The 10,867-nt window shown below is 53.2% G+C and overlaps 3 protein-coding genes across 3 annotated transcripts; 2 read left to right on the top strand and 1 right to left on the bottom strand.

Annotated features, from left to right (window-relative positions):
- Window positions 1–688: 688 nt before the first annotated feature.
- Window positions 689–1,588, bottom strand: LOC120634616. Its single transcript, XM_039905350.1, has one exon. It carries the CDS (start codon window positions 1,586–1,588, stop codon window positions 689–691), a length of 900 nt encoding a protein of 299 aa, XP_039761284.1.
- A 1,587-nt stretch (window positions 1,589–3,175) lies between these two features.
- On the top strand, window positions 3,176–5,352 carry LOC120634615. Its single transcript, XM_039905349.1, has 3 exons — window positions 3,176–3,287; window positions 3,458–5,003; window positions 5,139–5,352. Exons 1-3 carry the CDS (start codon window positions 3,176–3,178, stop codon window positions 5,350–5,352), a joined length of 1,872 nt encoding a protein of 623 aa, XP_039761283.1.
- Window positions 5,352–7,581, top strand: LOC120634614. The gene is made up of 2 exons (XM_039905348.1): window positions 5,352–5,870; window positions 7,528–7,581. The coding sequence occupies exons 1-2, from the start codon at window positions 5,352–5,354 to the stop codon at window positions 7,579–7,581; spliced, it is 573 nt and encodes a 190-aa protein (XP_039761282.1).
- Window positions 7,582–10,867: the final 3,286 nt, after the last annotated feature.

Here is a 10,867-nt window from a genome sequence, read left to right as displayed (position 1 = left end):
CCTACCGAGGAGTGCACGAGTGCGGCTGCGCTGTGGACACGGCGCAACATACGCTTGCCGATTGCCCGAGCTGGGCGGTGAACTCGTGGCGGTAGTGGGACAAGACCTCTCCCTGCCGGCTGTGGTCAGGGCCATGGCCGGCAGTGAGACGTCTTGGGATGCGATAGTCTCGTTCTGCGAAGACGTGATGACGCAGAAGGAGGCTGCGGAGCGGCTGAGAGAGGATGCCGTGGACTCCCAGCCGATCCGCCGCAGGAGAGTCGGGCGCAGGCGGCTTGCACAAGACCGCCGCCTGCCCCCATAAGGAGGACCTTCGGGCGATAGATGCGGGGACATTTACCGCCCGTGGGTCCTCGTGCTGGAAGGCGCACTTTGTGTTCTAAGTGCGCCTTTGGCGAATGAGGGGGCACGAATTGCCCCCGGAGAAGGGTCCGCCGGAGCGGACGCCGCTGGCTGGGTCGCGGTCGTGTGCGAAAGCGTTCCCGTCACCAGGCGAAGTGTTTGAACACCGTGGGTTTAGTCGGTAAGAGTCCGACATAACCATTGCACCTCCCCGGGTGTGTTGGTATCCATGAGGATTCAAAACTCAAAAGGATTCAAAAAATCCAGGAAACAAAAGACGAGCTCATCGACAGGGCCAGGAGTGCGGTCTCCTCGATAACGTGCGAGACTCAGAAGTCCAACAACCTCAAGTCCTACACTTAAAACGGTGCAGATATTTTGAGAACCCACCATGTCCGGTTAGAATTTGCGTCTGTAGTGCCGTATGCTCCAATTTTCGGATTTCCCGGTATGCTTCGATGGCGTCTGGGTAAAACACTTTCGTCGTTGCAGCTGTCTCGCCGGATCTATACCTCAGATTCCATTCCTCCATTGTTTTTATTCGAAGCTGACGCTTGACGAATGAAATCGGGCATTGGTCATAGTCAGGTTTGCGCTTGAGGTTGAGCGCTGCTTCTTTTGCCAGTTTATCGGCCCTCTCATTACCCTCCAACCCTGCGTGGGCTTTCACCCAAAATAACGAAACAGTTTTATTTTGGGAGTGGCAATTATTTAAATTGCCTCTTATTTTGGTCACTAGGGGGTGGAGGGAATGTCCACCAATCACCGCCTCGAGGAATGATCTGGAGACGCTGTAGATACCGAACGTCTGCTCTTGGCTCTCTAGGATCAGGGTGGTCGCTTTTTCTACTGCTAGAAGTTCAGCCTGATAGACCGTGCAGTGAGAATCTAGCTTTAGCTTGAGGGCTTTGGTTTCAGACACATCATTCCATATGGATATTGCTGCGCCAACCTTGCCCTCAATTTTGCTACCATCTGTATAGATTCTCACTGCTTGATCGTTGTGCCTGTTTACTTCTTCCTGATCCGTGAGGCTTGTGAATTTGTAGTCTCTATTTGTTGCCGGATGTGGTAGTGTGGCATACTTGGCACTTCTTTCTACCTCCCTGTCCCCCAGCTCCGGCAGAGTAACACCCCTTCTCACTTCATACAGAGAGGCTGCTTCCCAAACTCTGAGATCGAGGGGAAGTATCCCCGCCAGGAGCAGAACGGCGTTCAAGGAGACCGTTCGGTAGGCCCTTACCATTTTCTGCCCAAAACCTCTCGGATCACCGCTACATTCGGTTCGAGGTTTCCTCCATCCCGGCGGCTACCCGAATAGTGAGCCGACCCGTGCCCGGGGACAGCCCTCGATGGGCTGTCCCCGGGCACGTGACGTGAGGAGGGAGCCGAGTGCCTCGGCCAGGCCATGTTGCAAGTTTGCGACGCGGCCATGCCACGGATCGGTCCTCAGCCTCCGAGGGGTGCAGTGTACTGGTGGTCCAGCGAAATAGCGCAGTTGCGCAAATCTTGCGTGGCTGCGAGACGCCAGTACACCCGGTGCAGACGACGGCGTCAGCGGAACGCAGACGCGGAGCAGCGCCTGTACGGCAATTACCGGGAAGCCGTCGGGACCTTGAAGGTGGCAGTGGCAACAGCCAAGAATCTGGCGGAGGAGGAGATGCTGGCTAGCCTCGACGCCGATCCCTGGGGCCGGCCATACAAAATGGTTAGGCGTAAGCTTCGCCCCAGGGCCCCACCGCTAACTGAATCTCTTCAGCCTCAGCAACTGGAGTTAGTGGTGGGGGAGGAGGGAGAGTAGTGTTTCCGAGATGGTCCCTAGCCCGCCTCGACCGGGAAATGGTGGAGGAAGGAGCCATTGTTGAGGCCTGGAACGCAGCCACCCCGGTGCTGACTGACGTTGAAGAGAGGGCGAGGCGTTTCCGCATCGCATTGACGAGGGTATGTGATGCAGCGATGCCCCGGACCAGGTGCCTCCCAGCCCGGAAGGCGGTTTACTGGTGGTCGCAAGAAATTGCTGCTCTCCGTTGCGACAGTAATCGGGCGCGCCGGGCTTACACCCGTTGCCGCCGAAGAAGGCCACTGGACGCGCCGGAAGAGGATCGCCTATATAAAGAGCTCCAGAGGGCAAAAAGGGCATTCCAGGTGGCCATCGCTAATGCCAAGGACTCCGCCAGCGAGGAGTTCCTGGCAACCCTGAATAGGGATCCATGGCAGGGACACCCCCGTGGGACCTGGATGCGGAGGTGTTGGCGTGTGTGCACGAGCGAAGGGTGGAGGTCACTGGGTGGCGGCGTTTAGCGCAGGCCGAGCTCTTTCGCCAATAGCGAGAGAGGCTCGAGTCGCCCAGTGCCGGTCTGCGGACTATTGACGGGATTCGCCCCGTGCTTCAGCAGTGGGTGGAGAGAAGACACGGGGTGATGACCTTCCACCTTGCGCAGGTGCTTTCAGGACACGGTTGTTTCGGAAAGTACCTGTGCAAGATCGCCGGTAGGGAACCTACCGAGGAGTGCCACGAGTGCGGCTGCGCTGTGGACACGGCGCAACACACGCTTGCCGATTGCCCGAGCTGGGCGGTGCAGCGGGCCGCACTCGTGGCGGTAGTGGGACAAGACCTCTCCCTGCCGGCTGTGGTCAGGGCCATGGCCGGCAGTGAGTTGTCTTGGGATGCGATAGTCTCGTTCTGCGAAGACGTGATGACGCAGAAGGAGGCTGCGGAGCGGCTGAGAGAGGATGCCGTGGACTCCCAGCCGATCCGCCGCAGGAGAGTCGGGCGCAGGCGGCTTGCACAAGACCGCCGCCTGCCTCCATAAGGAGGACCTCCGGGCGATAGATGCGGGGACATTTACCGCCCGTGGGAGATAGGTCCTCGTGCTGGAAGGCGCACTCTGTGTTCAAAGTGCGCCTTTGGCGAATGAGGGGGCACGAAATGCCCCCGGAGAAGGGTCCGCTTTAGCGGACGCCGCTGGCTGGGTCGCGGTCGTGTGCGAAAGCGTTCCCGTAACCCAGTCACCAGGCGAAGTGTTTGAACACCGTGGGGTTTAGTCGGTAAGAGTCCGACATAACCATTGCACCTCCCCGGGTGTGTTGGATGTTGAGTCACTCGTGGATTCAGATTCGGAGGAAGCAGACAGAGAGTTGGAGGCTTTGGTTGGGCCTTGGAAAGGCACTGGAGCCGCCCCTAAGCGGCCCCGTGAGGTGATGGACCCATTAGACGAGGAAGAGGGGGAGCCCTTGGAGAAGGCTGCGGCAGTGGAGCCTGAGCCTGAACCTAAATTGTGGTCGAAAACTGGGAGGGGGATGGGTGCAGAGAGGGGGCGCCGTCCTACTACCACTCAGAGTAGGTCTCAGACAGCGGATGAGGAGCTTCGAGAACGTAGCCCCATCCTATCGCACATTGACTACGCCCTTTCAAGGGATGAATTGATTGACAGAGCCAGGAGCGCGGTTTCCTCGATAATGAGTGAAACCCAGAAATCAGGCAACCTCAAGGGCGGTGTTAGGGGGGAAATAAACCGGGCCACTAAGATTATCTACTCGGCCATGGATTCCCTCCAGGCAATGACGGCTGACGAGGAAGCTAGGAGGCTTCGGGCAGATAATAGGAGGATGCGACAGGAGATGGCTGTTTTACGAGCCGAGGTCAAGGCTCTCCGGACCTCTTTCTCCGCAAGGGAGAAATCCCCTGCTCCAATGCGTCAGCCTGACCTAGATGTGGATCCCCAGGCCTCCCCAGCTCTTGGGGAAATGCTCGAAACCCTCAAAAGGGATCTCTTTGTTTCAATTGGAGGGATGGTGAACGAGCGCCTCAAACAGCTGGAAAAGCGGCTGCCTCAGGAGCCCATACTGAGGCCCCCACTAGCGGCAGACAAGAAGAGGGGGAAAGTAGACCGCCACCCCCCGGACGAGCCTTCCGCGGGCCCATCGCCAGCTCGCCCAGCGAAGACGCAACGGACGCAAACGGCAGGACCTAAGGCAACCAAGCCTGCACCTACGTCACAGGCAGAGGGTAGCGCTCCCTTGCGTAAAGAAACGCCACATGAGACCGAGGCCGCTGCGACCACGGCCCCGACTCCGCCAGCCTGGTCAGAAGTAGTCGGGAGGAAGGCCAAGGCCAAGTCCAAGAAGCCCGCTGGACGCAAAACTACCGTCCCAGCCCACGCACCTGCTAAGACTCCGCCGGCTACCCGGAAGGGTAAATTGACCTCGCCCAAGTCCTCGGCAGTCGTCATTACCCTGAGGCCAGAAGCCGTCGCAACACAAAGTTATGCGACGGTCATGAAGGCAGCCACTTCTGGCTTTGCCCTTTCGGAGGTCGGGGTAAATCACGTGCGGGTCCGCAAATCCGCCACCGGGGCTCGAATTATTGAGGTCCCAGGAGCCGGCAGTGCAAAGGCCGCGGATGAGCTGGCCGGGAAACTGCAAGGCCTAGTTGGCGAGTGGGTGACGGTGTCCCGGCCCATGAAAACTGCCGAACTTCGGCTGGTCGGGCTCGACGAGTCGGTCACTCCCGAAGAGGTCCAGCGAGTGGCGGCAGAGAAGGGAAACGTCCCACCGGAGCAGGTTAGGGTTGGCGCCATTCGAATGGGACCAAGTGGGACTGGATCATCCCTTGTCCGATGCCCGGTGCCCGCAGCAAAGCTGCTCATTGCGGCAGGACGGTTAGTCGTTGGGTGGTCTGCGGCCCGTATTACCCTTGTGGAACCTATCCCGATGCGCTGCTTTAAGTGCATGGGGGTGGGTCACACAAGGGCTCTCTGCCCGTCACCTGCCGACCGAAGCACTTTGTGCTTCAGATGTGGTAAGGATGGGCACAAGGCGGCCTCGTGCTCAGCTGACCCGAAGTGTGCAGTCTGCACGCAGTTGGGTAGGAAAGCTGGGCATGTCATGGGGGGGCTGAAGTGCTCTCCACCCCCTACAAAGGGTAAAGAGGCCCCTTTGACCCGGGCCCCTGACACAGGCAATGGGCAACAGGAGACTGAACCGGAGGACATCGAAATGGACGCTTAATGCCAGAACGCCATAACGACTTCCTCCTGGCAAATCTTAACCACTCTGCCCGTGCGCAGGATCTCCTGATGCAGCACATGGCGGAGTGGCAGATTAAAGTGGTGACAGCCGCTGAGCCCTACTTTATCCCCCCCCAACCAAACTGGGCTGGGGATACTGAGGGCTCGGTGGCCATCGTGGTGCCGGGACACGGGGTTCCACTGGTTCCAATACGCAACGGACCAGGGTTCGTTGCTGTCGGATGGGGGGAGGTGATACTTATTGGAGTATACTTCTCCCCAAACAGACCTCTGTCCGACTTTGAGTCATATCTCAGAATGTTGGAGCCAGTGGTGAGAGGTGCGGCCCCAGCCCAGGTTATCTTGATGGGAGATCTCAACGCAAAGTCCGCCGCGTGGGGATCGCCCATCACAGACCTGAGGGGGGTTGAGCTACAGAGCTGGGCTGCCATGGTTGGCCTGGTCCTACTCAACCGAGGACGCGTCAACACCTGTGTGCGACAGCAGGGGGGGTCAATAGTGGATATTACATTCGCTACCCCTGCCATCGCCTCACGTACCCGGGACTGGCGTGTCCTTGAGGAAGTAGAGACTCTGTCTGACCACCGATATATTCGGTGGAGAGTCTCCGCGTCACTCCCGGCCTCTCAAGGGCCGCCCGCCCGCCGCTATAGGCGGTGGCACTGATGGGACTGTACACATGCTGGCTAGCGCACTCAAAGAAATGGCAACTATTGCTAAGCACAACGCACCACATGCACAAACACATAAGTTTTTAAGCCGTATTAGCACACAGAAGGATCTACCAACGTTTGAGGGCGACCCCATGGACTGGCTTTATTTTAAGCAAGCTTACGACGAGTCCACAAAAGTATGTAGCTTTAGCCCCAGGGAGAATCTGTGGAGGCTACGTAGTTACCTCCGCGGACCAGCAAAGGAAGCCGTCACGGCGCTGCTGATTAGCGCCACCACACCGGACATAGTAATGTCAGCACTGGAGCTACAATTTGGTAACCCCGATATTATTATCACTAGAATAGTACAAGATGTCCAGAAGCTTCCAGCAATGGCACAGGAATATCATCTTCTTCTTCTTCTTCTGTTCCTGGGCCTTTTCCGCACTTGGTTGGTCTGGGACCGTCCGTTGTACGTATGGCCACTGATGCGGCTCCCCGCTGGATCACTCCAGCCAGCCGAGCTCGCTCCAAAAGCTTAGCAGGCCGCCCAGGTCGCCGAGTGCTTCATGGAGTGTTGCTGAGGAGCCAATGTGTGCTGCGCGTTGTTCTGCTACTCCGTTGCATTGGAGTATTACGTGTATCGGTGTTTCCTCCGCCTCCATGCATGCTCTGCAGAGAGGGCTGTCAGTTATACCTAAAATGGAAAGGTGTTTGTTTAGTGGGCAGTGCCCTGTTATCATACCTACAACTGTCCTTAGTTTAGGTCGATTCAGTTGCAGTAATTTTGTTGTTAGTCGTGGGTTGAGAACTGGTACGGCCTCCTTCGTGTGTTTGCACTCTTTTGTTTTAGACCATAGTACCGAGTGTGATGCTTGCGTCTGGTTGTGGAGCCATGTTTTGTATTCAGTGAAGGGTATGGGTATGATGGGTTCCGGTCCAGCTACCCTTAGTGATGCTGCCTGACGCGCTAATTCGTCGGCTGCGTCGTTTCCTCTGTTTCCGTTGTGACCTCGTATCCATTTTAGGGTTACTCTGTTGGATTTTGATAGGGCTTGTAGGTTCTTGTGACAGTCAAGTATGAGTTTTGATGTTGTTGTGTGTTTGGTTAAGGCTTTTAGTACAGCTTGACTGTCACTGTTTATGTTGATGCTGAAGCCTTTTACCTTTCTGTTTAGCATGGCTATGACTGCTGTTGTTATGCCCACGCACTCCGCTTGGAAGACGGAGTTGTTCTTACCAAGCGGCTGGGCAATGTTTATGTTAAGCTCCGGGCAGTATATCCCCGCTCCAGTGCCTGAGTTTGTCTTTGATCCGTCGGTGTAGACCTCTATTACGACGGTGTCAGCTTTGTCTGTTTTTCCTCCTTCAGCGGCTACTTTATAGTGCCTGTCTAGCACATAGTGTTTCCGCGTCTTGTCACATATCCAGTCTAGTTGTGGGCATTTATTAATTTCTTTTGATAGTATCCTTGTATGTCCTATGTTTGTATCCTTCCACAGCCCGTAAGCCCTCAGTCTAAGGGCTGCAAGTGTGGCTTCCTCTTTGATGTGTAGGTGTAGTGGTGGTATGCATAATATAGCTTCCAGCGCAGTGGTTGGTGTTGTGCTCATGCAGCCTGTGATAGCTAGGCACGCTTGACGTTGGAATTTTTGTAGTTCTAGTTGGGTTGTCGCAAGGAGTGTTCTCGGCCACCATATCAGTGAGGCGTAGTTTAGTGAGCTCCTGACGACTGCTAAGTACAACCATTTCATGATGTATGGTTTAAGCCCCCAGGTTTTTCCTGCCATGCGTTTGCATTGGCTGAGGATGATCGTTGATTTTTGGATTTTTGTATCTATATGTGTCTTCCAGCTTAGTTTGGAGTCCATCGTTACTCCGAGGTACTTTACCTCGGTTGATAGTTTTAGGCTTGTTTTAAACAGTGTTGGTGTTTTTGGAAATTGTGGTTTCCTTTTGTTGGTAAATAATACGAGTTCTGTCTTTTTCGGGTTAACCGTAAGTTCATTTTCCCTGCACCACTGTTCTAGCAGTTTCAGTGCGTTTTGCATTATTGAATTCAGGGTGTTTTCTTGCTTTCCACTTATGAGGATGGTGATGTCATCGGCATATCCTATGGTGAGGAAACCGTTTTTGTTCATTTTTGTTATTAGGTCGTCAACTACCAGGTTCCATAGGATGGGGGAAAGGACCCCTCCTTGTGGGCACCCTTTAGCTACAATACCCTTGGTTGTTCCATTAAAGTCCAGTTGGATGACCCTAAATTCTAGTAGGGCTCTAATCCAAGCTCTTAGTGTGTCCGGTACTTTATGTCTCGCAAGAGCTAAGTCTATGCTCTTGAATGTTGTTTTGTCGAAAGCTCCTTCTATGTCTATAAAAGCCCCGAGAGTCGAGAGTTTGTTTTCCAGGTCGTGTTCTATTTTGCTTACAACAGAGTGCAGAGCTGTTTCTGTTGATTTACCCGTGCAGTAAGCGTGTTGATTTTGGTTTATAGGTATGTGCTTCAGGGTTCCGTCCCGGAGGTATCTATCTCCGAGTCTTTCTAGGGTTTTTAGTAGAAAAGATGTTAGGCTAATAGGTCTGAATGATTTGGGTTGTGTGTAGTCGCTTTTACCTGGTTTGGGTAAGAATACTACTTTTACCTCCCTCCATGTTAGCGGTATGTATCTATGTGCTAAGCATGCTCTAAAGATTTCTGCTAGCCATGGTATGAGTTGTTCTTTGCCCCATTGTAGGAGGGCGGGGAAAATGTGATCTGTACCTGCAGATTTGAAAGGGTGAAAGGATTCGATAGCCCAACGGACCCTTTCATATGTCACAATGTTGTTTGCTATTTCCCAGTCTGCTTTTGTTGGTGTCGTGTTGTTTTCTTCCCACACTGGTTTGTCGACAATCTTACAGCCTGGGAAGTGGGTTTCGATAAGTGTCTCACTCACTTCTTTGTCGTTTTTAGTGTAGTTCCCGTCTTGTTTCTTTAAAGATCCGATGGTGCGGATATTGTCCCTTGACAGGATTTTCCTTATGCGGTTTGCATTATCGTAGTTTTCTATGCTCGTGCAGAAATGTTGCCAGGATTTGACAGTTTTCTGTTGCACAAGTTTTTTGTATTGAGATTGAGCCTCTTTGAACTTGTCCCAATCTGCGTCTTTCCTGGTGTTCTTTGCTCTGTTGAAAAGGTGCCTTAACCTTTGTCTTTTTCTCTCCAGGTCGGGGCCCCACCAACTGTGTTTTGGTGCATGTTTTGTTTTTTGTATTCTTAGTGGGCATGCTTTTTCGTAGCATGTTGTTATGTGTTTTGTTATTTGTTCTACATTTTGGTCTATTTGCATCGTTCCCTTTATTTTGGGTTTGTTGTTGTACATTGTGTCTCCTTTTATAAGAGTTTTGTATTTCTCTCTGTTTGTTTTTCTGGGATTTCTTCCAGGAGTTGCTTGCGGTTTAATCAGATCCAGTTCAAAACTTATTCGCCTATGGTCGGAGAGTGTGAGCTCTTCGCACACGTGCCAGTTTTTTATTTGGTCTGATATGTTGTTTGACGCTAGAGTAAGATCAATAATCGTCTGGTATCTACTTGAAACAAAAGTCGGTTCTGAACCTTTGTTAAGAATGTTTAGGTTAGTGGTTAGCAAGTATGAAACTAGTTGCTCACCTCTTTTGTTGTTTGTTTTACTTCCCCATAGGATGTGGTGTGCGTTGCTGTCGACCGAGATAATCAGATCGGTGTCGTCTTCTTCACATTGTTTTATAAGGTCCATCACCTCTTTTGTAGGTATTTCGCCTTCTATGGGTAGGTACAGCGAAGCCAGGACAAGTGGTCTGGCCGCTGCAACTGTCCCTTGTTTTGTTCCGTTCTGTATTCTTACTGCCGTTAGATCTCTGTAACAGTAATGTGTTAGTAGTGTCGCTGTTAAACAGCGAGGTATGTATATACATGTTCTAGGTTGTTCCTGCGGGCTGTTGTAGTACAACTTACCATTACAGCTGCCGAAACCGCATATGTTTTGGGCCCTTACCCACGGCTCTTGGATTAGGGCGATGGTATCGGTCTCAACCTCCAGCTGTCCTCGTAGTGTGGCCGTTGCTAGTTGTTTGTGCTGGAGGTTGGTTTGTATTATCTTTATGTTGTCGTACGTGGTGTATTATAATGGATTGGAGTTGTTGTTTAAAGGTCGGCCTCAGGGGCCCATCCTTTTAGCAACTCTTGTATCCTCGCCTCGTTTGCGTTCTCGTCATCGTCAGTCTCAGTCTCGGCCACCCCCTCCCATGGTGTCATGTTTGATGGGTGGTTTGTCCCGGTCTCCATTTCTATCGCGTCGATATCCTCGGAGGCGTTTTCAACGGAGGGTCCGGGCGCAGTGGCTTTCAGGTTTGTTGTCGCTGTGTCATTTTTCGTTTCTGGCTCCGGGGTCTTCTTAGGCGGTACGTCGCTGAGTCCTTCGCCGTCGAAGAACCGGATATAGATAGATCCGGTGGAGTAAGAGACTCTCCTTCCCTTGGCCAGGATGTCTTCGACCTGCTCCGTGGGTATTCCTAGGACTAGAAACACTCCCGGAGGGTTGCTGTTTGTTCTTTTATATGTGTACAGGGTCCACGACGAGACCTTGTACCAGGGGTTTTGGAGGGACAGCATTTGTTGGAGTATTGCTATCTCCTCCGTGAAGTCAGGCACGTATAGTGCTGACCTAATCCGCACTGGTATGTCGGCCTGCCTTATGAGCGTGAGCCCCGTGCCCTCCCTTGGCGACTTCAATCGAGGTACGATTTCTTGGAGCCAAGAGAGGGCTTTGTCGTCGTAACACCACAGTTTCAGCACTCCTTCGTTGAGAAAAGCTTTCCCTACAA

This window comes from Pararge aegeria, chromosome 24 (genome assembly GCF_905163445.1).
Source record: "Pararge aegeria chromosome 24, ilParAegt1.1, whole genome shotgun sequence".
In the NCBI taxonomy this organism is placed as follows: Eukaryota; Metazoa; Arthropoda; class Insecta; order Lepidoptera; family Nymphalidae; genus Pararge; species Pararge aegeria.
The sequence above is the reverse complement of the archived record's forward strand: the minus strand, read 5'-3'. Positions and strand labels throughout refer to the sequence as shown.

Excerpts from the sequence above, each read along its gene's own strand:
- LOC120634616 (XM_039905350.1), bottom strand. The coding sequence starts at position 1,588 with ATGGTAAGGGCCTACCGAACGGTCTCCTTGAACGCCGTTCTGCTCCTG.
- LOC120634615 (XM_039905349.1), top strand. The coding sequence starts at position 3,176 with ATGCGGGGACATTTACCGCCCGTGGGAGATAGGTCCTCGTGCTGGAAG. Across the intron at positions 3,288-3,457 it reads CGAAATGCCCCCGGAGAAGG|ATTCGGAGGAAGCAGACAGA; the intron begins GTCCGCTTTAGC and ends TCGTGGATTCAG. Across the intron at positions 5,004-5,138 it reads CTGCTCATTGCGGCAGGACG|ATGTGGTAAGGATGGGCACA; the intron begins GTTAGTCGTTGG and ends TTTGTGCTTCAG.
- LOC120634614 (XM_039905348.1), top strand. The coding sequence starts at position 5,352 with ATGCCAGAACGCCATAACGACTTCCTCCTGGCAAATCTTAACCACTCT. Across the intron at positions 5,871-7,527 it reads GACAGCAGGGGGGGTCAATA|CCCGTAAGCCCTCAGTCTAA; the intron begins GTGGATATTACA and ends ATCCTTCCACAG.